Raw genomic sequence first — 27,786 nt, 5'->3', positions numbered from 1 at the left:
AGACCTATGCATGGGGCAACACCAAGCACCAATGTTAAATTTGAGGCATCAATTTATCATGCACCCGAGAACATACTCTGGCATGGATGAATGCTGCATTGAGATGGCTGAATGACCGCTTCACCATGCCATCCCGGTAGCAGGGTACTGCATGCCTGCATTTCCCCAGAGTGACTGGCACATAGGCAATATCAATACTGTCTCATGGTGCCTATGTTCATGCTTGCAGGAGAAGTGCGCTCAATATACCAGGGAGCGCCAAAGGACCAGAGGTGGAGTTGCTGTTATCACCATGATGACATCGATTGAGGAGGAGGAGGTCATGCAGTTTCCATGGGTCACTGCAAGGCAGCTTGTTGCTGAGGGCAAGTCAAATGAAGAGGTTATGAAGAGCGAGTAAAGATTTGGTTGTGTCCAACATTCCCAATACCATGTCTGGCATGAGGCACTGTGTAGGCCCTCACCACCACTGTAAGCAAGAGGAGGCAGCACAGGCAGTAAAAGCTATGGCTACTTCCCTCAGAGGAGTGAGGAGAGGTCCAACGATGCTCAGCTCCATGCACACTGCGAGCCTTGGCTCTCATTAAAGCCGCAGAGGCTCCAGCTGATGCATCAAATGTGTGAGGATCTGTTGGACTTACCAGAGGCAGTAAAGTTCCATGCGCAAGCGATGGAGGATTCCATCTGTGACATGAGTGGCTCCATCTCTCTCACATCTAGACACATGGCATCCTCCACTAGATGCAAGGGTTGAGGGCAGACATCCAGAGTATGGGCTTATCCATGAGGTCAATCGAGTGAAGCATGGCCAAGATGTGCAGCTACGCATTTCCCCATCACCAGGAGAGCAACCACTCCAGGTCACCGCAAGAGTGAAAGTGAGGCTTCTAAGGGCACAGCAGGGGAAAGCGTCAGGCAATGGGGGCTCCTCCCAGATATGTCCTCAGCATCATTGACTGAGACACAAATGCTGGATCGTGCTTTGATGATTGAGGCAGTCCCTGCACAGATACGCGTGCCTAAATACAAGGACTAGCACTCAGGGTTCACTGGGTGATATTATTTTGTAAAATGCAAACTTGTGTAATGTTTAATGAAAGAAAAGGTTGTTGAGATGTAATTGATAACGTATTCTATTTTTACTTCAGTGCAACAGTTGACTTGAGTATCCTGGCCAGAAACAGGAAGGAAAAAAAATGTATATATATCTACATCAACCTGGCTTCTTTATAAAATTATTAATTTTATTTTAAGAAATGGACTAAGCTTTACCCTGACTAGCCATCACTCATACCAGAGGAGTTTCTAACCTTCAGACAAACAGCAGAGACTCGTTATCTCTAAAATGGCCCCAATACACCCCGGGGAACTGCACAAAGTCTCTTTACATTTCTAAAGAAGAATTCTAGCCACGGGAGACAGTATGTCTGCAAAGGACAAAAAGGACCCTGACTCGTCTATTAAACAGCCAAAGATTCCAGACCTGGGAAAATACATTTTTCATCTAACAGCCAGGAGAAGTGGGAGGTATGTCACATTACCTCCCCCAAGCTGCTAGAACCTGTAACATTGCCATGTGAAACTGAACCCAGGCAGTCTACCATTTTATCATCTAACAGGTAGCAGCAGAAAGAGCTCTGTCCAGGTGAAGTACCTGGCCCTCATTTACACTATGAACTACTGGAATATTAGAACTTTTGTATCTATGCCTTCAAGACTAATCCATCTCTACATGCCCTTAGCCATCGTGGAAGTCCTCGCTTCTGGAAAGTCAGATCACCCTGCAAAAGTTTCAGCTAGCTAACCTCTGAAGGAATACGCCACTGGACTTTTGATTCTGGCTCTGGACTCATGTGACACTATTACTCTTATTTTTATTGTGGTCTTGCCCTATATCCCTTTCTTTCTGTTATCTCTTTTTTATTGTATGGGTGCAAAAGGGGCGGACGTTGCCAAACTCCTTTCCCGTGTTTTGTGTGTGTGTAAAATAAACCAGCCCTCTTATTTTACCTTATCTCGAGTTTGCTGTGGGGTTATTAATAGAGGATTGGATAACTCCCAAACTGAAGGGTTTGGGAAAAAAAGCTTATAAAGGGGGAAACCAAAAATCAAATTCTGTTTACGGACTGGTTGTGAGAGGAAAAATCAGGATTGTTCAAATTAACCCCCCTCCGGTTTGTAACATGAGCCAGGTATTAAATCCAATGATGGGTTGGTCTGTAAAGGTGGGGAACTCAGCAGCACCTGTTTTGATGATGGCCTGTGCACATAGTGGTCACTGGCACACACAGATGCAGAGGGTTTCTGATGACAGGTCAAGAAACATGCCTCTGGGAGACAACGTCTTGGCTTAGCATCCCCCTCCACTTGTTCTCAAATGAAACATCTGCTGATGAGAGTCATAAATCTCCCTGCTACGTATGCCAGTGTCCTGTGGTGTGGACCCCTCCCAACAACACCTTCATCGACTGGCACATGTTGAGGCACCTCATGATCAACCTCCTTCTCAGAGGATGCAGCTTGCTCTGTGTTTTCTTCTAGCTCCAGCGCACTGCCCTTTGGCGCGCCAGGTTGTGCAATCTGCAGTAGACGATAATTCCCTCGATGATGAAGGGCTTCCTCAGATCTATCGAAACATCAACACCTCATCTTCAGTAAGCCAATGGTTTGATGGTGCCCCTTTCAGTCATATGGCAGCAGTTATACATGTCCTTTGACCAGATGTTGGGGTCAGAAGCCATAACCTCAGTGGATACTCAGTGTCCCCCAGGATCCACCCACAAAGGTGTTCAGGTAGCCTGAAGAGCTGAGGCAATCGGGACTGTCTAAGGATTTAGGCCTCATGGCAGTTTACTGGAAACCGTGCATACACATACACTTGTCTGAATCACTTACGGTAGTCACACACTATCTGAAAATTGAGTGAGTGGAAGCCCTTTCTGTTCACAAAGGCACATGGTTGCTGTGAGGGAGCCTTGTTGGCCAAGGCTAATGAGCACTTGCACCTGGGGAAATCCAACCATGGCTCCCAAGCCGACTGCCCTCTCGGCTTGACTAGGCAATTGATATTAAACTTGAAATATTGGCCAGCCTGATGCTGCACTGCATCTGTGACCTCCTTTATGCAGAGATGGGCTGCTGACTGAGAGGTGTCACATAGATGTCCCTGGAACAATCTGCTAGCAAAAAAGTTGAGTGCCAACATCTTCTTTAAGGCAGCAGGCATTGGGTGGCAACCATATCCCAGTGGCCTCAACTACTGCTCCATTATTCCACATAGATCCACCGCAAACTCCCAGGAAAGGCACACTCTGCATAGGCATTGATTCCCGGACATCGATGAAGCCAAGCCTTTGCCAGTACAGCCACTGAGCTGGGTAGTGGCTTCTGTTACCAGGCTGAATTCATTGCCCCATGCACCTGCAGATGCTGAGGCAGTCCATGTACAAATGAAGCAAGGCCTGGACAATATCCAGGCTTGGATTGGTAAGTGATAAGCGGCAATTAACATTCGTGCCACAGGAATGCTAGGCAATGACCATCTCCAACAAGGGAGAATCTAATCATCGCTCCTTGACACTCAATGGTATTATCATCGCTGAATACCCACTATCAACATCCTGGGGGTTACCATTGACCAGAAACTGAACTGGACTAGCCATATAAATACTGTGGCTACAAGAGCAGGTCAGAGGCTAGGAATCGTGCGACGAGTAACTCACCTCCTGACTCCCCAAAGCCTGTCCACCATTTTCAAGGCACAAGTCAGGAGTGTGATGGAATACTCTCCACTTGCCTGGATGAATACAGCTCCAACAACACTAAAGAAGCTTGATGCATTCTAGCCCACATGATTGACACCCCATCCACAAACATTCACTCCCTCCCCCACTGATGCACAGTGGCAGCAGTGTGTACCATCTACAAAATGCACTGCACTCATCAAGTCTCCTTAGACAACATCTTGCAAACCCACAACCACAACCATCTAGAAGGCCAAGGACAGCAGACATATGGAAATATCACTGCCAGATGTTCCCCTCCATGCTACTCACCATCTTGACTTACATAAGAAATAGGAGCAGGAGTAGACAATTTGGCCCCTCAAGCCTGCCCCACCACCTGCCCCAGGCCTCAACTCTTCTTTCGTGCCAGCTCCTCATAACCCTCAACTCCCCGATATTTCAAAAATCTATCCACCTCCTCTTTAAATACTTTCAGTGATCCAGCCTCCACAACTCTGAGGTAGAGAATTCCAGACATTCACTACCCTCTGAGAGAAGAAATCCCTTCACATCTCAGTTTTAAATGAGTGTCCCCTTATTCTGTAACTATGACCCCTAGTTCAAGATTCCCCCACTAGTGGAAACATCTTCTCAACATCTAACCTGTCAAGTCCCCTCAGAGTCTTGTACGTTTCAATAAGATCACCCCTCATTCTTCTAAACTCTAATGAATAAAGACCTAACCTGTTTAGCCGTTCTTGATAAGTCAACCCCTTCATCCCAGGAATCAGCCTAGTGAATCTCTTTTGAACTGCCTGCAATGCCAGTATATCCTTTCTTAAATATGGGGACCAAAACTGTGCACAGTACTCCACGTGCGGCCTCACCAACACCCTGTACAGTTGTAACAAGACTTCCCTACTTTTAAACTCCAACCCTCTAGCAATACAGGCCAAAATTCCATTTGCCATCTTAATTATTTGCTGCACCTGCATGCTTTTTGTATTTCATGCACAGGAACATCCAGATCCCTCTGTGCTGCACTTTTTTGGAGTCTCTCTCCATTTCAATAATAGTCTACCTTTTGATTCTTCCTATCAAAGTGCATGTCCTCACACTTTCCTACATTAAACTCCATCTGCCAAGTTTTTGCCCTCTCACTCAACCTACCTATATCTCCTTGCAGATTCCTTATGTCCTCATCACAACATGCCCTCCCACCTATTTTTGTATCCTCAGCAAATTTGGATACGTTACACTCTGTCCCCTCCTCCAAGTCATTAATATAGATAGCAAATAATTGAGGCCCTAGGGCTGATCCTTGTGGCACTCCACTAGTTATGTCTTTCCAACCTGAAAAAGTCCCATTAATCCTGACTCTGTCTTCTGTGTGTTCACCAATCCTTAATCCATGCTAATACATTACCCCTAATACCGTAAGCTCCTATCCTGTGCAATGACCTTCCATGTAGCACCTTATCGAATGCCTTCTGGAAATCCAAATACGCTATATCTACCAGTTTTTCTTTATCAACTCTGCTTGTTATATCCTCAAAGAACTCTAACAAATTTGTCAAACATGATTTCCCTTTCATAAAACCATGTTAACTCTGTTCGATTGTATTAAGCTTTTCTAAATGTCCTGCTACGTCTTTCTCAATAATGGATTCCAGCATTTTCCCAACAACAGTTGTTAGGCTGACTGACCAAGAGTTTCCTGCTTTTTGTCTCCCTCCCTTCTTGAACAGGGGCATCACATTAGCGGTTTTCCAATCTGCTGGAAACCTCCTGGAATCCAGTGAGTTCCGGAATATTTCGACCAATGCCTCCACTATCTCTGCAGCCACTTCCTTTATACATAACGCCATTCTTTCACTGTCGCTGGGTCAAAATCCTGGAACTCCCTCCCTAACCTACACCTCATGGACAGCAGCAGTTCAAGGACAGCAGCAGTTCAAGAAGGCAGTTCACCACCGCCTTCTCAAAGGCAATTAGGAATGGACAACAAATGCTCACATCCCGTGAATGAATTTTAAATGCGATGCTCACATCCCGTGAATGAATTTTAAAAAACCCTCCTCGCCCACCTCCAATGGCAAGCTCTGGATACTGGAGCTCCACTGGCCACAGCACGTCTGCATCATGTGACTGCATCCTGGGCCACACCCCTTCTCCCTGGAGGAGTCAGAGTCTGAAAATACTAACACCATCGCCAGACAACATCTCCATTGGCTTGAGCCCCCTATGAATCTTTGTCCTGCATCCAGTGACTACTTAATACCTGGGGAACACCTTTCCAGTGGCGGTTAATGACTTTGACCCGACCCTCTACAGCGCCCCCAAACGTGATAGTTTTGCTTGGTTGCGGACACGCTGAAGAAAAAGACACAGACCTGCCATTTATCTTCACAACTCTACTGGTGCAAATTTCTCGCCTCATTGCAGTAGGTTCTGGGCTTCCCATGCAACACTGGTAAGATTAGTGTCACCTGGCCCACTTCTGCTCCTAAATCTTTTGTTTGTATTGGAAAATCCTGGTCTGTTAGGTCCTTAAGTAATTCACTATCTGCCCACCTCAAATCAGTCAACCAGTGATCTGCCATACCGGCCACTTTTGGGAAATTCAGCCTATTGTAGAAGGTGTCAGGGAGCTTGCCTGATGCGGGCCCATGCTATTTTACAGTCCTTGCCCCCAGACTTCCATTCCTACCTCCATGAGGCCAGTAAAATTCTGGCCAATGAGGGGAAAAAAAAATAGGATTTAGAGAAAGATACAGACAGAAAAATTTTTTTAAACGATTTTTTAAAAATCAAACAAAATCAAAATGAGACTCTATACTTGTAAGTTAATTTTCAGTGCAGAATAGGTTGTTTGGTAGTATTTAAGACCTATCAATCATGCTGTTAAAACTTTACACTGGAATAGGCAAGTGCTAACAATTTCTGGTGAGATAAGTGGGTACATATCATACAAATACAGCAACTTCATGCCATGGATTTTAATGCTGAGTCTCTGGTCATGATACCATTCTCACATAGGTATTCAAAGAGTAGGGCAAATCGGACAGCAATTTCCCAACTTCTGCATTTAACTGCATACATGCAGTCACTTGAAGTTGCTGTCCTAATTATGCTTCAATAACAGTGATGACATTAGCCTCAGCATTATTCTAAAGCAAAATCTGGCCATTTATGCTTTCCAAATAAAGACCCCTCCCTATCCGCAACCCTCATCCAAAGATATCTCCTAGGTCTCAACTTATGGAATTATCTTGGGTTGGTTGGATCATCCACTGACTTGCTTGAATCTATTATCAAGAATATTTTTCTTTTGGTAATATCACTCTCATAGTTCTTATGCACTGGAAGACAGGCTGTTGGGGGTTGTAAGTATGGTATTTGGAATAAGAGACAGAGTAACTTGCAAGAGTCTAAAGCCAACAGTAAGAAGTAGTTTTGATATATTAATGAACCAAGAGGAACTTCAATCAGAATCTTACATAAAGCAATAGCAGTAGTTTTGAATTGAGTTGTTTTATTCAGTGCGAGATACATCCAGTTTGTAAAAGGTATAAGGAAGTAAAGTAAAGATAGGGTAAGTTAATTTTTTTTAAAGCCTAAGAGCTAGAGTAAAGAAATTAGTTTAATCAATTCTGGGAAGAAAGCATTTCTGAATAGACTGGGTGAGACAATAGAGAGATTAAAGGGAACACATTTAAGGAAATACTGAAGCCTATGTGGGATAGCTGTTTAGATCTCCCAGAAGACAGCAGGATAGCTGGTCAGAATCCAAGAAGACAGTGTGAACAAGGCCAGACCTGGAGAACCAGTTATGGTCAGCCTCAGAGGACACCCCAAGGGGCAAAGCTTTTTAAAAACGGACATGAAACCTCATCCCACCAGTGGATGAGGTTTCATGTATTATCAGGAGCCTGCTGGGGCTCCTGGCCTGCCCGCCAGCCTTAAGGTTGGACTTGCAGGTCTTTAATGATCTTAATTAGCCTGTCAATGGCCTTAATTGGCCATTGACAGATCGGCGGGCGGACAGATGATTTCGCTGTCCGCCCACCTTCCTAAAAATTTAAAGGGACCGGGATGACATCAGGGGTTCCTCCCGCCGTCATTCCGCGTCATTTTCCCGTCGGCGAGCGGGCCCCACCCCCAAATCGCCGACGGGAAAATTCTGGCCTGTGTATGCCTGGATTTGGTTTCAAAAATAGAGTCACCCTATTCTGGGAAGTTACTCAGAGTGATTCACTGGGACAGCACAGACAGTTGTGTGTGTACATATCATAAAGCTGATGATATCAGGCACACTTAACAGGGCTGGCAGCATTTGTGGAGATGACACAGGTAGCAGTATTATCATCAACTTTTACTTTGTTTCTGGTATTTTTTGGGTCCCTAATCCATGGGTTTCATGGAAGAATCAGTGATTTGTAATATTATGTCAGGTGTCACTTTAGGACATCTTCATACACTGAATCATGGGCATCTAAACTCACTTGTTTGGAGGTGTCATGCGTTTTGATTTAACAGACTTTCCAATGTTGTTAAATACATTCTGAAAACTAAGCACATGTCCATCGGGGTTATTTTGGGGAAAGGATGATAACAGGGGCTAAGTGGGTGCAGTGCTAATAAGACAATCCTGCTTAAAAGTATAGTTTTAGCTTGAAATTTTGGGGCTAATTGATAATTACCATGATTTGAAGCTGCGTGGAGGTGATAAAACAGACACCTGCATGTTTAGCACTCAAGTGCTGATTAGAAGCAATTTTCCTGGAGCAGTATATGGAGACTCCACGCACTCAGTTCCACTGAAAGTGTGGATTGCACTGGTTGAAACACAATGGAACATTTCAAGATGGGTTCAAGGACCAGGAGAGAGGGCACACAGGTTCTCAGGAGCGCTAATGGAGGTCATGCTGGAAAAGGTCTAGAGGAGGGATGTCCTGTACCTGCAGGGGTGAAGGAGGCCACAGGGACAGCTAATGAGGCGGATGGGGAAATCGAATGCCCAGGAGGTAACAGCCAGGAGCCTTGCCTCTAGAACATGGCTCCAGTGCCACAAAAAATTGAATGACTTAACACAAGTGGTCAAGTTAAGAGTTCATCTCACAAACACACAGCTAAATAACTGCACCATCACCCCAGCACCACAACCTCAACACACTGCAGCCACCATCGAACCATACACAGGTATTCACACAACCCGCATTAATGTATATTTCACCAGAACTACTCACACAACAGGCGCATCATACAGCTCTTCAACCATGTGAGTCAACATGCACAAACACCTGTCAATACATTTATCCACAATCAACACTCTCTCTCTTCCAGGACAAAATATTACATAACAGGTGCCAGCAGGAACTTGACAGAAGAATTGCAGCACCACTGCAAGATATCACTATCCTTGTTGAGATCTGATCTACCCCCTTCACAAACCTAGCAGCCATCGACCTCGCATGCCACTGCCACTCGGATTGCACTTCTGAAAGCATCATAGTAGGCAAGAGTTCAAGGGCAGAACTTTTCTCTCGTCGGGTGGGCATACACCAGACCCAAACGAGAGAAAAATAGCGCGCGATGACGTTGGATGAGCGTCCCGACGTCATCGTGCGCTCTCGCAATATTTCGCTCAGCAGGCACACGCGAGAGGCGGCAGCGCGCCCGCCAACAATCAAGAGGCCTATTAAGGTCCTTAATCAATTAATTAAATTGGATTTTTCGCTGCCTGTCCAACCATTCGATTGGCGGGCGGGCGAAAAGGCCAAGCAGCCTTTGGATTTTTTATGAAACCTCATGATGGGGCATGTTTTTAACATTTTTAAAGTCTTTATTTATGTTTTTAAAAATCTTCAGCTCCCTGAGGCAGCTCTGTGACTTCAGGGTAGTGGTGAAACTGGTGGTCTTTTCATTGTGATCTTCATGGGAAAGGGATTGAAAGGATTGTGTGCAGATGGTGGACTTCCTGATGGATCCACAGTTGTGGAAGGTGAGGCTTGTGGCAATAAGTGCTCTGATGGTGCAGCACAAGTCTAAACAATGGCCTTCAATTAGATAGTGACCGTAATCCCTCCTGGATGTGGGCTGCCTCCATGGAACCCTCTGCTGTTTTCCCTAGACCCCCTCCTTTTGTACTCCTGACCTTGACCCTCTGGAACAATTGGTGGCAGCAATGGCTGCTGTCTCAGGTGAATCTGGAACCCAGCTAGCTCTTCTGTCACCCTCTCTTGCAGCAGTTCCTGCTGCTCTGCTTGGCCTCATCTCCCCTTCCCACTCTTATACGTGGGTGACTCCTAGCAAAATGCTAATAACCAACTACTTCATTTCTCATGGTAACTCCTGTAAGGTCTCCAATAAGGCTGAATAGAAAAACACTCATGTTCTTTAGGCAAAGTCTCCAGATAATTTCTGGGAAATATTTTAATGGAATGTTGGTGAAGTCTTGATAAAGTACCCCAGAAAGTCTCCCAATGTGTCTCAAAAGTCCCCCTCAAACACAGTCTAGTCAGAAGATCTCCAGCAGCAAGTGAACAGTGAAAGCTGTGCTCAGCAACAACTTCTTTACTCCCGTTCAGCTGGTCACGATTAGGCGAGATTATTAATTGCAGCACTGAAGAGCAAAACAGTGTGCAGCCTGTTTATTGAACATTTTTAGCCAAGTTAATTGTCAATCAGAGTCTCAATGATCCTTGGACAGTCATTCCTAGCATGCGCTTCAACACCTTGACCAAGGTGACATCTTTTACAAAAGGCAGGCTAAATCAATATTGAAATTCAAAGCCCTATCACTTCAGACGCTCTTTAGTGTCTAAAGTCTCCAGCGAAAATCAGCCCCCCCCTTTTTAAACAGGTTTGTAATTAGTCCCATTCTTTCTGATAATACAAATCTTGTTCTGATATTATGCTGAAAGGTTGAATTTGTGAGGCAATCACTGTAACATTACTCATGTATATTAATGATCTGCATCTTACCCCATCAACACTTGGGCTTTGCATCCATTCTATCAGGTTACATTCTTAAATCACTTCATGAGTTTCCATAGCTCTGTTTTTAATGTGCACTTGCAGGTTTTCAATCTCAGTGAGACAGAGAAGTCATAACTCATAAGGCAGAGCAGCAAATGTTGATTGTGCTCACTGGACAAATCCAACTAGATATTGGGAAGACAGAATCCATTTCCTTCAGGTCTCCCAACAAACTCCATTCCCTAGCCATCAACTCTATCCCTCTTCCTGGCAACTGTCTGAAGCTGAACCAGATTGTTTGCGACCTTGGTGTCATGTTTGGCCATAAGCTGAGCTTCTGACCACATATTTTTGCCATCACTAAGACTGCATATATCCATATCCATGACATCACCTAACTACGTCTGCATGACAGCTGATCTGCTGTTGAAACCCTCAACCATCCCTTTGTTACCTCTAGATTTGACTATTCCAATGTGCTTCTGGCTGGCATCCCACATTCTACCCTCCGGAAACTTGAGGTCATCCAAAACTCTGGTTCCCATGTCCTAACTTGCACAAAGTCCTGTTCACCCATCAGCTCGCTGACCTGCACCAGCTCCAGGTTACACAACACCTCAATTTTAAAATTTTCATCCTTGCTTTCAAATCCCTCCATGGCCTCACCTTCTCCCTATATCTGTAATCTCCTATAGTCCTAAAACCCTCCAAGGTATCTGCATTCCTCCAATTCTGGACTCCTGAGCATCCACAATTTTAATTCCTTCATGGCTGACAGTCATATCTTCAGATGCCAAGCCCTTAGCTTTGGAATTCTCTTCCTAAACCTCTCTGCTTCTTCTCTTCCTTTAAGATGCTCCTTAAAACCTAACCTTTGACCAAGCATTTGGTCATCTGTCCCTAATATCTCCTTATGTCAACTTTTCATTTGATAACGCTCCTGTGAAGCGCTTTCCAAATTTTACTACATGAAAATAACTATATAAGTACAAGTTATTGTTGTTGAAGGATAGTACAATATTTTGCCCTGAATGTTACTGTTGTAATGTTGGTAAAGCTTTCAGTGTATGCCATTTTTATTCTGCAAAACTATACACATGTATGCAGTTAAATGCAGAAATCCAAAAGTCAGTAATTCTCAGTTCCTTCTCAGGGTGCACTGTGAAAGTCTTTGCAGATGGAAATCAATTAGAAATCTCTGATTTGAAATTAAATTCCACTTTTTATGCAATTAGTCTCGCTGTAAAAATCATTGAGAAACTTATGCCTTGTTGAATGAGGTGTAACTGGGCTTTTAAGTGTACTAAGTCATAATTATTATTGAACAACTCTCTGGCCCCGAAGAACTAATTTTATGTTTGTGAAAAGTTGAATTTCTCTACTCCATGCAAAAAATTCCAGAGATTTTTAATAATAAAAATTATTTTTTTAAGTTTGTTTATTTAATTCATCTTCTACCTTAATCCCATTTGTATGTCACAATCTTTCTTTACATTTATGTAAAATAATAATAAGTGAAGGATAAAACCTGCTTGTTACTTCCTGGCTTGCTGTCCATGAGACTTCTTCAATGTGTTTGGGTGGTCAGTCTTGATGACTTCAGTGTCACTGGACACCAGAGATTTCCTATAGCTGGCACCAAAATGAAATTAACACTGGGAAAGGTGAAATTCATGCCACAGAAATTGCCAGATCTTCAAGGTAAGCATTTCAGCACTGGCCTCAAAATTTGGGTGGCATAGTGGTATTGTCACTGACTAGTATTCTAGAAACCTGGGGTAATCCTCTGTCCATAAAAAGTTAACTCAAAGTTGATTCATTCGGACAGCACAGCCAGTTGTTTGTACATATAAAGCGGAAAGATGATACTGTATTGGACAGACTTAGGTCAGGCAGCATCTGTGGAGCAGACACGCGTGGTCGTATCATCATTAAATTTGATAAGTTTCCTCATAGTTTTCTATTAGTTATGTTTCTCCAGAGAGGGGAACACTTTTTACTGTTGTTGAATGACATGGGGGCAACCCAATATCGCCTCATGGTTGAAAGAGGCATCTGTGGAGAGATGTTAATGTTTCAATGTGGGTAATTTTTCTGGTTTCTGTCACTGATCTGCTGCTACCCTCTCTCCACACTCTGCCTGACCTGCTGAGTGTTTCACTTTTCTATAAAAATAACAAGACACTAACAGACAGACACGCACCTTTGGTGGCAGGTCTTGCCTCTGATTCCTGAAGGAGGACATGCGAGGTGACGGTGAAAGCTGGAACTGAGAGGAACAACAAACCGTCTCCCAGCGAGCCGGCTTCAAACCGTCCCCAGGCCCTGAAAGCACAAAATACACACAACTACCTACAGGACCCGCACTGAAATCTAATGTCATTGTTAAAAAAAAATCACATTAAAATAATTTGTCACTGATGTCTGTGAAACGCGCTTGTTATTCCCAACTCAACGATCAATTTTTATGAAGTAGATTTGAGGACCTGAGGGAGGGGTAGTTGGTGCGCGTGCGCAGTCGGGCGGTTGCCAGTTCATGGCCGCCTGGGTATTTCTTTACCGGTTACCGAGTTATTAAACCCGAGGGTAGTCTCCTCCAGCCAGATCGTAGCCATGGGGAAATTAAACGTGGTGTTATTGAGGTACCTGGAGAGAGATGATTTCAGAGTGCTGGTTGGGGTAAGTTGCCGCTCCGGGCCTGTCTCTCTGGGAGTCCAGTGTTAGAGTAAAGCTGTACATGTGCTTCATGGGACTGAGTGACTTACTCTGACAAGTCCTCCTGGTTTGTAAACTAGCAGCGATTGACAAGCTCCCTGATCACAATTTTTTTTAATGGCGTTTAATAGAAATGATAAATCACTTGTCCTATTTGGAAATTCTACATTTGTTAGTACCACTGGTAGCGGGTGAACGAGATCATTTTTGATTCTATGTTGTATACAGCCTTTAAAGTATAACACTAAGCTCTCTCCTGGGGGGAAAAATCTCCATGATTATTACCTTGCCCAAGATTTCATATCGAGTCAATATAGAACCCGGTTGAAATTAAAGAAATCAGCAAACATTGGAAATACTCAGGTGAGGGAGTACCTGTGGAGAGAATATTAAAGTTAATGTTAACTTTTTGTCAGAACTGGAAAGAGTTAAGAGACGTGACAAGAATTAAGCAAGTATAGCAGTAAGGGAAGGAAGGAATAAAAGGGAAGAGCAAAAGGTTAAATGTCAAAAGGGATGAATCATTGCCAATAGCTGCTGATAGAGAAATAGTAGTAACAGTTATGATCTGAAATTGCTCAACTCAGTACAAGTCTGAAAGGCAATAAAGTGCTCATCAAAAAATTAGGTGCTATTCCTTAAGTCTACATTGTGCTTTATTAGAGCAACAGAGCTGTGGACAGAGGGATCAGAGTGTGATTGGGTGGAGAATTAAAATGACAGCTGACGGAAGCTCAAGGCCACATTTGCCATCTGAACTGAGGTGTTTCACAAAGCAGTCACCCAATCCGTCTTTGGTCTTCCCAATGTAGAGAGGATTGCATCGTGAACAGCAAATATATTATACTACATTGAAAGAAGTACAAATAAATTGCCGTTCCATCTGGAAGGAGTGCTTGGGTCCCTGGACAATGGGAAGGGAGATGGTAAAAGGGTATGTGTTGCACCATGTGGTTGCATGGGAAGATATGGTGGGATGGGGAGGGATGTTGTGGGTGACGGAGGAGTGGACTGGGGTGCCACGGGGAAGGATCCCCTCAGAATGCTCAAAGGGGAAGGGAAGATGTTTGGTGTGGCATCATGCTGGAGATGGTTGAAATGGCGGAGGATGATCTGTTGAAATGTGGAGGTTGCTGGGGTGGAAGGTGAGTACAAGAGCAGTTCTGGGAGACCGCGAAAGGGGCGAGAGCAGAAGTGCAGGAAATGGCACTAACAAAGCCGAGGACCCTGTCAACTACAGTGAAAAGGAATCTTCGGTTGTAAAAGGAAGATATACCGAAAGCAGTTATATCTAAGGTGGCATTGTCAAAGCAGATGCGATGAAGAAACTGGAAGATTGGAAAAGAATCCTTAAAGGAAGCAGGTGAGAGACAGTATAGTCAAGGTAGGTGTGGGTGTATAACGAATATTGATCAATAGCCTATCTCCAGAAATGGATATAACAGAAGGGAAGACCAGCTGGACTATGTGAAGGTGAGGGAAGGTGGAAAAAGGAAGTAATGTTAATTACATTTTCCAGTTCAGGGTGAGAGCAGGAAATGGCACTGATGCAGTCATTGGAATACTGGAAAAAGTGAGGAGTTGTGAGGTTGGAGGCCTTGGCCAGCAGATCTCCAGAGGAGATGACATCAATGACAGTCTGCGAAAACAAAGGCTTGATGTTTGGTGGTACATTCATGGGAAAGACTTGATGTTTGGTGGCATGTTATTGTTTCGGGAAACCTGGTGTTTAGCTTCCACAAGGTTGGTTTGCCAAACAGAAATAGCTGCACACTTATCAGCAGGTTTAATTGCACTATTAGGGTTGGACCTGAGAGAACAGAGTGCTGCAAATTCAGAGGGAGGTAGCCTAAAATAAGTGAGCAGTAGAGTAGCAGAACTGAGATGGCCAATAGGCTGATAATTCTCAATGAAAAGACCTAGCGGGGGTAAGAGACCAGAGGGAGGGGTTTAGGTGAGATGAGAATTCTGAAGATGAAAGAAAGGATTCACTATGCAAGAAGACTGCTGGCCAAAGAAGAGGAGGCAAAGGCAAAGATGAAGAGCTCCATGTCATGTGAATTCCAAAATTAATTGCGTGGGGGCAAAAGGGGATGAAGCTGAGGCCTTTGCTGGGGACTGATCACTCGGGATTAAAAAGGGAAGGTCAGAGAGGATAGTGAAAACCTGGCAAAGGGTGAGATTGGAGGATGGTAAGGGGTCAGAGGAAAGTGAAGGGGAAGACAGATCTGAAGTGGCATTAGGATCCAAGAGTTGTTGAAGCTTGTGATCCTTGACACCTGAAAGGAAAAGTCTTTTTGTTAAAATGTGGGATGGGATGAAGGATGAAGTGGAATTGGACCAGGACAGCTTTGAGTTAGTAGGTCAGTGCTGCTGGGGAGAGAGGTCGAGAGGGTGCATACAGTGACGCATGGCATTGAGCATAGATCTCAGAATGTGGTGAGGACAGTGCTTCGAGGAACACTAAATATCTTGACAATATCTAATTATGGGTGGGTCGGAAACATGGCGAATGAAATTTCAGTTGGAATCCATGTGGACTAACCGGAGACAGTTGCTGAAGAAAAGAGATGTGGTTGTGAAAGTGAGAGGTGTACAAGGTAAAAGAGACAAACAGAAATCCCACCGAGGAGAAGAGCAGAACTTCATCAAGATGGACATTCCTGGAAGAGAAGTGGGAGTGAATTAAGCACGAGTACTAAAACTAAATACTGGGATGTTGGAAATCTGAAATACTAAAAGTGCGAAAAATACTCAATAGGTCCCAATTGAGCCAGATTCCTGCCTCACCAAATGTTCACTTTCCAAATGTTGTTATAAGCATTTAATCAAACATTGTGATGGAGTTTTTGTGCTGGCAATTTTTCAGTATGATTTCAATGAAGAATAATGGTGCTTGAAATTTTCATGCTATGTCCATTTAAACTGGAAAAAAAATACCTTGGCAGTATTTAAAATAGATTTAATCCTTCCAAACCTGCATTGCTTGGCAGGAAGTATTCCTTTTACAGAGTGCTCTTGACCTCAGGAACAGATTACCAAAGAACATGGTGACTGGATTCTCTGCAAACCTTCGAAAGGGAGCAGGATAACATTTCAAGTTACAAAAAGTAGGTTGTAGATTCCTGTGAATAGTAATAATTGAGAGTCACACCAGACTCCAGCAACTCACATGACTGCCACCAGGGACAGAGGGAGATTTCCTAGAGCTTTTCATAAGATGGCCAATGATGTTTACTTTTTTTTTGGCCTCCCCAGGGGATTGCATGGGTTTGGGAGGTGGTAGGGGGGTAGGTTGGTCTCATAATTACTTTTGATGTTTTTATTCGATAACATAGAGTAGGGTGCATTAACATTTTCAGCTCTCTGTTTTTCTCTAATAATGTGCAGGTCGAAATGGGAATGAAGAATCATGAAATTGTTCCACCCAGCCTTATTGCTTCAATATCAAACCTTAAACATGGTGGATGCAATAAGGTCCTGCGTGAATTGGTAAAACACAAACTATTGGCATACGAACGAACAAAAAGTAAGTTTTTGAATACAAAAATAACACATTCAATTATTTGCTTTGCATTATTTTAACTGTACCAGCTGCTATGAATACCACATTTATATTCTCCATGTAAATCCTGGTCTTAGCTATATTTTGAAAATTTTTTTATTCATTCATGGGAGTGGGCTTCACTGGCTGGGCTGGCATTTATTTCCCATCCCTAGTTGCCCTTGAGAAGGTGGTGGTGAGCTGCCTTCTTGAACCGCTGCAGTCCATGTGGTGTAGGTACACCTGCAGTGCTGTTAGGAAGGGAATTCCAGGATTTTGACCCAGCGACAGTAAAGGAACGGCAATATATTTCCAAGTGAGGATAGTGAGTGACTTGGAGGGGAACTTCCAGGAGGTGGTCCTCCCGTCTATCTGCAGCCCTAGTTCTTTTAGATGGCAGTGGTTGTGGGCTTGGAAGGTGCTGTATAAGGAGCTTTGGTGAATTCCTGCATGGCATGTTGTAGAAGTTGTACACAGCTGCTACTATGTGTCGGTAGTGGAGAGAGTGAATGTTAGTGGATGTAGTGCCAATCAAGCAGGCTGCTTTGTCCTGGATTGTGTCAAGCTTACTGAATGTTGTGGGAGTTGCATTCATCCAGGCAAATGGGGAGTATTCCATCACATTCCTGACTTGTGCCCTGAAGATGGTGGACAGGCTTTGGGGAGTCAGGAGGTGAGTTACTTGTTGCAGGATTCCTAGCCTCTGACCTACTCTTCTAGCCACAGTATTTATATAGATAGTCCAGTTCCGTTTGTGGTCAATGGTAACCTCCAGGATGTTGATAGTGGGGGATTCAGTGATGGTAATGCCATTGAACATCATGGGTGATGGTTTGTTGGAGATGGTCATTGCCTGGCACTTGTGTGCTGCGAATGTTACTTGCCACTTGTCAGCCCAAGCCTGGATATTGTCCAGGTCTTGCTGCGTTTGGACATGGACTGCTTCAGTATCTGAGGAGTCGCGAATGGTACTGAATATTGTGCAATCATCAGCGAACATCCCCACTTCCTGACCTTATGAGAGAGGGAAGTTCATTGATGAAGCAGCTGAAGATGGTTGGGCTGAGGACACTACTCTGAGAAACTCGTGCAGCAATGTCCCGGGGCTGAGATGATTGACCTCCAACAAGCACAACCACCTTACTTTATGCTAGGTATGATTCCAACCAGTGGAGAGTTATCCTCCCGATTCCCATTTGAGTCCGATTTTGCTCGGGCTCCTTGCTGCCACACTCGGTCAAATGCAGCCTTGACATCGGGGTCAGTCACTCTCGCCTCACCTCGGGAGTTCAGCTCTTTTGTCCATGTTTGAACCAAGGCTGTAATGAGGTCATGAGCTGAGTGGCCCTGGCGGAACCTAGTCTGGGCGTCAGTGAGCAGGTTATTGCTAAGCAAACGCCAGTTGATAGCACTGTTGATGACTCCTTCCATTACTTTACTGAAGATCAAGAGTAGACTGATGGGGCGGTAATTGCCTGGGTTGGATTTGTCCTGCTTTTTGTGCACAGGACACACCTGGGCAGTTTTCCACTTAGCCAGGTAAATGCCAGTGTTGTAGCTCTATTGGAACAACTTGGCTTGGGGCATGGCAAGTTCTGGAGCATAAGTCATCAGTACTATTGCCGGAATATTGTCAGGGCCCATAGCCTTTGCAGTATCCAGTGCCTTCAGCCATTTCTTAATATCACGTGGATTGAATCACAGAATCACAGTGCAGAAGAGGCCCTTCGGCCCATCAAGTCTGCACCGACACATGAGAAACATCTGACCTACCTACCTACCTAATCCCATTTACCAGCACTTGGCCCATAGCCTTGAATGTTTTGACATGCCAAGTGCTCATTCAGGTACTTTTTAAAGGATGTGAGGCAACCTGCCTCCACCACCCACCCAGGCAGTGAATTCCAGACCGTCACCACCCTCTGGATAAAAAAGTTTTTCCTCACGTCCTCCCTAAACTTCCTGCTCCTCGCCTTGAAATTATGCCCCCTTGTGACTGACCCTTTAACTAAGGGGAACAGCTGCTCCCTATCCACCGTGTCCATGCCCCTCATAATCTTGAACACCTCGATCAGGTGGCCCCTCATTCTTCTTTGCTCCAACGAAAACAACCCAAGTCCAACCAACCTTTCTTCATAACTTAAATGTTTCATCCCAGGCAACATCCTGGTGAATCTCCTCTGCACCCCCTCCAGTGCAATCACATCCTTCATATAATGTGGTGACCAGAACTGCACACAGTACTCCAGCTGTGGCCTCACCAAGGTTCTATATAACTCCAACATGACCTCCCTACTTTTGTAATCTATGCCTCGATTGATAAAGGTAAGTGTCCCATATGCCTTTTTCACCACCCACTAACATGCCCCTCCGCCTTCAGAGATCTATGGACACACGCCAAGGACCCTTTGTTCCTCAGAACTTCCTAGTGCAATGCCATTCATTGAATACTTGCTTGTCAAATTACTCCCTCCAAAGTGTATCACCTCACACTTTTCAGGGTTAAATTCCATCTGCCCATTTGACCATCCCATCTATATCTTCCCATAGCCCAAGACACTCAAGCTCACTGTTAACCACTCAGCCAATCTTTGTGTCATCCGCAAACTTACTAATCCTACCCCCCCACATAGTCATCTATGTCGTTTATATAAATGACAAATAATAGGGGACCCAGCACAGATCCCTGTGGTACACCACTGGACACTGGCTTCCAGTCACTGAAGCATCCTTCTATCATTACCCTCTGCCTCTCACAACTAAGCCAATTTTGAATCCACCTTATCAAATTACCCTGTATCCCATGTGGGACCTTGTCAAAGACTTTGCTAAAATCCATATAAACTACATCAACTGCACTACCCTCATCTACACACCTGGTCACATCCTCAAAAAATTCAATCAAATTTGTTAGGCATGACCTCCCTCTGACAAAGCCATGCTGACTATCCCTGATCAAACCTTGCCTCTCCAAGTGGAGATAGATACTCTCCTTCAGAAATTTCTCCAATAGTTTCCCTACCACTGACGTGAGACTCACTGGCCTCTAGTTCCCTGGCTTATCTCTACAACCCTTCTTAAATAGCGGAACCACATTAGCTGTTCTCCAGTCCTCTGGCACCTCCCCCATGGCCAGAGAGGATTTAAAAATTTGGGTCAGACCCCCTGCGATCTCATCCTTTGCCTCCCTCAGCAGTCTGGGACACAAATCATCCGGACCTGGAGATTTGTCCACTTTTAAGCCTCCACATATTTGCTCCTCAATTTCCCGTTGATTATCTGGGGGTCTATAATAAACACCTAATAATGTGGTTGCCCCTTTTTTATTCCTAAGGTCTACCCCAAAGCTTCATTCGATGCCCCCTCCAAGATATATCGTCTCTCCTTACTGCTGTAACGGACTCCTTAACTAATAATGCAATGCCTCCTCTTTTACCCCCTCCCCTCGCTCGCCTGAAGATTCTATATCCCGAAATGTTGAGCTGCCAATCCTGCCCTTCCCTCAACCACGTCTCAGTGATAGCTACTATATCACAATTCCACATGTCAATTCTCAACCTTAATTCATCCGTTTTACCTGTAATACTCCTGGCATTAAAGTAGAGGCCATCCAGCCTTGCCTTACTCCCTTGAAGCTTATTGCAGCTGTACTCCGTCTGGCTTGATTGTTTTACTGGATTATGATGTGTCCCTATTCTGCTAACATTCTGTGTTCCCTCCTCCTGCCAAATTAGTTTAAACTCCTCCTAACAGCACTAGCAAACACACCCGCAAGGATGTTAGTCCCGCTCTGGTTCAGATGTAGACCGTCCCGCTTGTCCAGATCCCACCTTCCCCAGAAACGGTCCCAGTGATCCAGGAATCTAAAACCCTCCCTCTGCACCAACTCTTAAGCCACGTATTCATCTGTGCTATTCTCCTATTTCTGTGCTCGCTAGCACGTGGCACTGGGAGTAATCCGAGAGGTCTTGCTTTTTAGTCTACTGCCTAACTCCCTGAATTCTTGATGCAAGACCTCATCCCTCTTTCTACCTGTGTCATTGGTACCAACATGTACCATGGACTCTGTCTTATCACCCTCCCCCTTCAGGATGCCCTGCAGTCGTTCAGTGACATCCTGGACCCTGGCACCAGGGAGGCAACATACCATCCTGGAGTCACGTTGACGGACACAGTAGTGTCTATCTGTTCCCCTGACTATAGAATCCCCTATTACTATTGCTCTTCCTCCCCTCCTGTATAGACAGGCTGCTTATGGTGCCAGAAGCTTGGCTCTGTCCGCACACCCTGGAGGAACCAGCACCCTCATCAGCCTCCAAAACGGAATCGAATTTCCAATTGGCTGAAGACTGGCATCTGTGATGCTGGGGACCTCCAGAGGAGGCCAAGATGGATCATCACTCGGCACTTCTGGCTGAAGATTGCTGCAAATGCTTCAGCCTTATCTTTTGCATTGATGTGCTGGACTCCTCTATCATTGACGATGGGGATATTTGTGGAGCCACCTCCTCCAGTGAGTTGTTTAATTGTCCACCACCATCCACGACTGGATGTGGTCGGATTGCAGAGCTTAGATCTGATCCGTTGCTTGTGGGATCACTTAACTCTGTCTCTCACTTGCTGCTTATGCTGTTTGGCATGTCAGTAGTCCTGTGTTATAGCTTCACCAGGTTGACACCTCATTTTTAGGTATGCCTGGTGCTGCTCCTGGCATGCCCTCCTGCACTCTTCAACTATTTCAACAATTTTGTATTTTTCGCTAACAGTACTCCTTTTATATTTCCATTTGTCTTGTTTATTTTTGTGTTTTTCGCCTTCAGTTTATGCATTATTGTATTTGGTTACCCAAACAGCACTTCCTTACATCACTGTGGGTGTACCTACACCACATGGACTTGTAGCGGTTCAAGAAAGCAGCTCACTTTCCCAAGTGGAGTAATTGTTGGCCTAGCCAGTGAAGCCTGCATCCTGTGAAAGAATTTTATATGGTATCAATTTCACTGAATGCACACAAACTAAATATTTCTCTATAGTTTGTGTGGAAGGAAGAATATGTTTGTCTTTTTATGCCACTGAGCTGAACGCCTCTTCCATCGTTGCAAAATTCCAATGTTTTTTGCTAAATCATGTTTAGTAGCTTGTGTTGTAATAAGGCATGAAAACGAAGGACCTGAATATGCAAATCTAGCATATTGCTTTTATTTTCAAATTGATGACTGTACATCTCTACAATTGAACTTTAAGTTTTTTTATGACTTTAGAATGCCCGTTTGATTGTTGGCCTGTGGCTGCATAGTTTTGTTCAGCTTCAACAAGCATCAGGGCTGACTTTTTTTGCACCTAGGGAAAACCAATTATCTAGACATATAGATCAAGTCAAAAGTGGTAGAGATTGATAATACTGGGCTTTGACCCACTTTGGTACCCTAAAGTTTCCACGCTTGCCTTAAGGGCAGAAGTAGGGTCAATAGAGACGCGATCATGGGTGAGATGGTTGGGGAATTCCTGGCCGCCCTCTTCTGTTTCCTGGAGTTGTGCCCTTGTGTCTAATGGAATATCTAAGGTCTAACGAATGACTGTTGGGGGTCTTACACCTGGCTGCAAACTCAATATAGGCCCAAAGTTCATGGCATTTTTAGGTTTTGGGAAGTTTTTGGTCTCTGGTGCCTTGTGGCTGCTGTTCCCCAACAGTCAGGCCTGAGGCCAGGAACAAACCTGCTCCTCTTCTGCCATGAATTCTTGGCACAATGCTAGGCCTATGCCAATGATGAGATCAGATCAGTTTAATAGCTGGGCCTGATCGACAAGTGTGGGCTTTATGCCAGGAAAATCAGCTGTGGCCAAGAACAAATCAGAGGCTGGGAATTCTGCGACAAGTAACTACCCTCCTGTTTCCCCAAAGCCTGTCCACCATCTTCAGAGCATAAGTCAAGAATGTTATGGAATACTTTCCACTTGCCTGTATGAGGGCAGGTCCAACAACACTTGAACTTTAACATCCTCCAGGACAAAGTAGTCCCCTTTCAGCACTTACAAATATTTACTCCCTTCACCGCTGCAGCAACCCACCATGGCTTCTTTGATTACTCCTCCCAAACCCACAACCTCTACAGCGTTGAAGGGTAAGGGTAATAGGTGCATGGCTACACTGCCACCTCCCAAGTCACAGATCGCCCTGACGAAAGAAATAGGAACATTCTGGCAAAGAATGTTATTTGAATACAGAAAGACTGGCAACTTACAATTGTGTTACGATCTCCTTAGAAGAAATTCAAACTTCCAGGTTGATTGATGAAAGAATTGGTCTGCCCTGGAGTGCTGCTTTGGGCTGCAGTAGAGTGCTTAAGTTGGAGTTTGGTGACTGAGGGAATTTAAGGGTTAATTTCTATCTAAAGTCTAGTCTTTCTTTAATTTAGTAATTAACTAAAAGTTGCTGTTTGGTTTGGAAGGAGGTGAGTTTTAGGCTAGCTTTAAAACAGGGTCTGCTAGCAGCTACAACTAGTTAATTAGATAACTGCCTTAAACAAGTTTTCAGAGGCTTGATTCAGAGAGTATAAAAACAGGCCATCTTACAATGCTCACTTTGTCTGCACTGGAGTGCTGCTTTGAGCTGCAATAGAATGCTTAAGTTGGAGTTTGGTGACTGAGGGAGATCGGTGAGGAGGGAACGAGGTGATTCTTTGAGTACCGTGAGTACAGTCGGGTAAGTATTTACTACTTTTATCGCTCATAGTTTTTAAGGTCTTATTTTGTGTTCATCGTTTGTAAGGACTATATTCTGTAACAGTGAGGAGCAGGGAAGAAGGGCTCTAGAGTAATTGATATTATTTGATGTTAAGTACTTGCCAAAAGGTTTAATTTAATTTTAAGGGATAAGTCATGGCAGAAGAGCTCAAAGCCGTGGTATGCTCCTCCTGCTCTATGTGGGTAGCCGGGAACATTTCCAGTGCCTGGGGCCAGCATGTGTGCGGGAAGTGTCTCCAGCTGCAGCTCCTGGAAGCCCGGGTTTCGGAGCTGGACCGGCAGCAGGGGACACTGTGGAGCATCCGCGAGGTGGAGAGTATTGTAGATAGCCTGTATAGAGAGGTGGTCACACCGCAAGCTAAGAGTCCACAGGCAGGAAAGGAATGGGTGACCACCAGGCAGAGCAAGAGGACTAGGCAAGCTGTGCAAGAATCTCCTGTGGCTATTCCCCTGCAAAAGAGATATACCGCTTTGGATACTGTTGAGGGAATGGCCTCTCAAGGGAAAGCAGCAATAGCCAAATTCGTTGCACCACGGTTGGCTCTGCTGCGCAGGGGAGGAGTAAAAAGTGTGGAAATGCAATAGTTATAGGGGATTCAATTGTAAAGGGAATAGATAGGTGTTTCTGTGGCTGCAAATGAGAATCCAGGATGGTATGTTGCCTCCCTGGTGCTAGGGACAAGGATCTCTCAGAGCAGCTACAGGACATTCTGAAGGGGAAGGGTGAACAGCCAGTGATCATGGTACACATTGGTACAAATGACATAAGTAAAGTTAGGGATGAGGTCCTAAAAGCAGAATATAGGGAGTTAGGAAGTAAGTTGAAAAGTAGGACCTCAAAGGTAGTGATCTCAGGATTACTACCAGTGCCACATGCTAGCCAGAGTAGAAATAGCAGGATATATCGGATGAATATGTGGCTGAAGGGATGGTGTGAGGGGAGAGGGTTTCAGATTCCTGGGACATTGGGACCGGTCCTGGGGGAGGTGGGACCAGTACAAACTGGACGGATTACACCTGGGCAGGACCGGGACTGATGTCCAAGGGGGAATATATGCAAGAGTGGTTAGGGAGTGTTTAAACTAAAATGGCAGGGGGATGGGAACCTATGCAAGAAGTCAGAGGAGGGGGAATCAAGGACAAGAACAAAAGACAGAAAAAGGAATAAGAAAAGTGATAGGCAGAGAAATCAAGGGCAAGAATCAAACAGGGCCTCAGTGAAAAATAGTGGGAATGGGACAAATAATGTTAAAAAGACAAGCCTTAAGACTTTGTGCCTTAACACAAGGAGCATTCGCAATAAAGTGGATGAATTAACCATGCAAATAGATGTAGACAGGTATGATGTAGTCGGGATTACGGAGACATTGCTGCAGGATGACCAGGGATGGGAACTGAACGTCCAGGGGTATTCAGTATTTAGGAAAGACAGACAAAAAGGAAAAGGCGGTGGAGTTGCATTGCTGGTTAAAGAGGAAATTAACGCAATAGTGAGGAAAGATATTAGCTCCGACGATGTGAAATCTGTATGGGTAGAGCTGAGAAACACTAAGGGACAAAAAACATTAGTGGGGGTTGTATATAGACCCCAAACTGTAGTGGTGATGTTGGGAATGGCATTAAATAGGAAATTAGAGTCACATGCAAAAAAAGGAACATCGGTAATTATGGACAACTTTAATCTGCATATAGATTGGGCAAATCAAATTAGTAACAATACCATAGAGGAGGAATTCCTGGAGTGTATATGGGATGGTTTTCTGGACCAATACATTGAGGAACCAACGAGAGAACAGGCCATTCTAGACTGGATATTGTGTAACGAGAAAGGAATGATTGGCAGTCTGGTTGTGCAAGGCCCCTTGGGGATGAGCGACCATAATATGATAGAATTCTTCATCAAGATGGAGAGTGACGTAGTTGATTCTGAGACTAGGGTCCTGAGTCTTAATAAAGGAAACTACGATGGTATGAGGCGCGAGTTGGCTGTGATGGATTGGGAAACGTTACTTAAAGGGATGACGGTGGATAGACAATAGCAAACATTCAAAGAGCGCATGAGTGAACTACAACAATTGTTTATTCCTGTCTGGCGCAAAAGTAAAACAGGAAAGGTGACCAAACCATGGCTTTCAAGGGAAATTAGGGATAGTATTAGATCCAAGGAAGAGGCTTACAAATTGGCCAGAAAAAACAACAGGATTGGGAGCAGTTTAGAATTCAGCAAAGGAGGACCAATGGATTGGTTAAGGGGAAAATACAGTACGAGAGCAAGCTTGCGGGGAACATAAAAACTGACTGTAAAAGTTTCTGTAGGTATGTGAAGAGAAAAAGATTGGTGAAGACAAATGTAGGTCCCTTCCAGTCAGAAACAGGGGAATTTATAATGGGGAACAAAGAAATGGCTGACCAACTAAATACATACTTTGGTTCTGCCTTCACAAAGGAGGACACACATACCAGAAATGTTGGGGAACACAGGGCTTAGTGAGAGGGAGGAACTGAAAGAAATCAGTATTAGTAGGGAAATGGTGTTGGAAAAATTGATGGGATTGAAGACCGAAAAATCCCCAGGGCTTGATAATCTACATCCCAGAGTACTTAAGGAAGTGGCCCTAGAAATAGTGGATGCATTGGTGGTCATCTTCCGAGATTCTACAGACTCTGGAACAGTTCCTACAGATTGGAGGGTAGCTAATGTAACCCCACTATTTAAAAAAGGAAGTAGAGGGAAAACAGGGAATTATAGACCAGTCAGCCTGACGTTGGTATTGGGGAAAATTCTAGAGTCCATTGTAAAAGATTAAATAGCTGAGCACTAGGAAAACAGTGGCAGAATCAGACAGAGTCAGCGTGGATTTACGAAGGGGAAATCATGCTTGACAAATCTACTGGAATTTTTCAAGGATGTAACTTGTAGAGTTGATGACGGGGAGCCAGTGAATGTGGTTTATTTCGACTTTCAGAAGGCTTTTGACAAAATCCCACATAAGAGATTGGCGTGTAAAATTAAAACGCATGGGATTGGGGGTTGCGTATTGAGATGGATAGAAAACTGGTTGGCAGACAGGAAACAAAGAGTAGGAATAAACGGGTCTTTTTCCAAATGGCAAGCAATGATTAGTGGGGCACCGCAGGGATCGATGCTGGGACCCCAGCTATTCACAATATATATTAATGATTCAGATGAGGGAACTAAATGTAATATCTCCAAATTTGCAGATGACACAAAGCTGGGTGGGAGGGTGAGCTGTGAGGAGGATGCAGAGATGCTTCAGGGTGATTTGAACAAGCTGAGTGAGTGAGCAAATGCATGGCAGATGCAGTATAATGTGGATAATTGGTGAGGTTATCCACTTTGGTAGCAAAAACAGGAAGGCAGATTATTATCTGAATGGTTATAAATTGAGAGAGGGGAGTGTGCAACGAGACCTGGGTGTCCTCGTACACCAGTCGCTGAAGGTAAGCATGCAGGTGCAGCAGGCGGTAAAGAAGGCAAATAGTACGTTGGCCTTCATAGCCAGAGGATTCGAGCACAGGAGCAGGGGTGTCTTGCTGCAATTATACAGGGCCTTGGTGAGACCACACCTGGAATATTGTGTGCAGTTTTGGTCTCCTTATCTGAGGAAGGATGTTCTTGCTGTAGCGGGAGTGCAGCGAAGGTTTACCAGACTGATTCCAGGGATGGTGGGACTGACATATGAGGAGAGGTTGAGTCAGTTAGGATTATATTTGCTGGAGTTCAGAAGAATGAGAGGGGATCTCATAGAAACCTATAAAATTCTAACAGGACTAGACAGGGTGGATGCAGGAAGGATGTTCCTGATGGTGGGTGAGTCCAGAACCAGGGGTCACAGTCTGAGGGGTAGACCATTTAGGACAGAGATGAGGAGAAATTTCTTCACCCAGAGACTGGTGAGCCTGTGGAATTCGCTACCACGGAAAGTAGTTGTGGCCAAAACATTGTATGTTTTCAAGAAGGAGTTGGATATCACTCTGGGGGTGAAAGGAATCAAAGGATATAGGGAGAAAGCGGGAGCAGGCTGTTGAGTTGGCTGATCAGCCATGATCATAATG

At 44.5% G+C, this 27,786-nt stretch overlaps 2 protein-coding genes across 5 annotated transcripts in view; one reads left to right on the top strand and one right to left on the bottom strand.

The window, feature by feature from the left end:
• LOC144694936 (uncharacterized) overlaps positions 1-13,025 on the bottom strand; it is a 190,008-nt gene extending 176,983 nt beyond the window's left edge. For 3 of the 4 annotated variants that reach the window (XM_078565724.1, XM_078565743.1, XM_078565752.1), the window contains exon 1: positions 12,910-13,025. In XM_078565724.1, coding sequence (XP_078421850.1) covers positions 12,910-12,951 — 42 coding nt within the window. In that variant the 5' untranslated portion in view covers positions 12,952-13,025. Of the gene's footprint in view, positions 1-12,234; positions 12,339-12,909 lie in introns of all 4 variants that reach the window. The other variant, XM_078565734.1, reaches the window with a different exon arrangement.
• Positions 13,026-13,219: 194 nt separating this feature from the next.
• The window catches only part of riok2 (RIO kinase 2 (yeast)), a 56,667-nt gene continuing 42,100 nt past the window's right edge, over positions 13,220-27,786 (top strand). The window contains exons 1-2 of the mRNA XM_078565713.1: positions 13,220-13,385; positions 16,812-16,950. Coding sequence (XP_078421839.1) covers positions 13,320-13,385; positions 16,812-16,950 — 205 coding nt within the window. The 5' untranslated portion in view covers positions 13,220-13,319. The remainder of the gene's footprint in view (positions 13,386-16,811; positions 16,951-27,786) is intronic.

Source organism: Cetorhinus maximus, chromosome 2, assembly GCF_964194155.1.
Source record: "Cetorhinus maximus chromosome 2, sCetMax3.hap1.1, whole genome shotgun sequence".
Taxonomy (NCBI): domain Eukaryota; kingdom Metazoa; phylum Chordata; class Chondrichthyes; order Lamniformes; family Cetorhinidae; genus Cetorhinus; species Cetorhinus maximus.
This window is presented reverse-complemented; position numbering and strand designations above follow the sequence as displayed.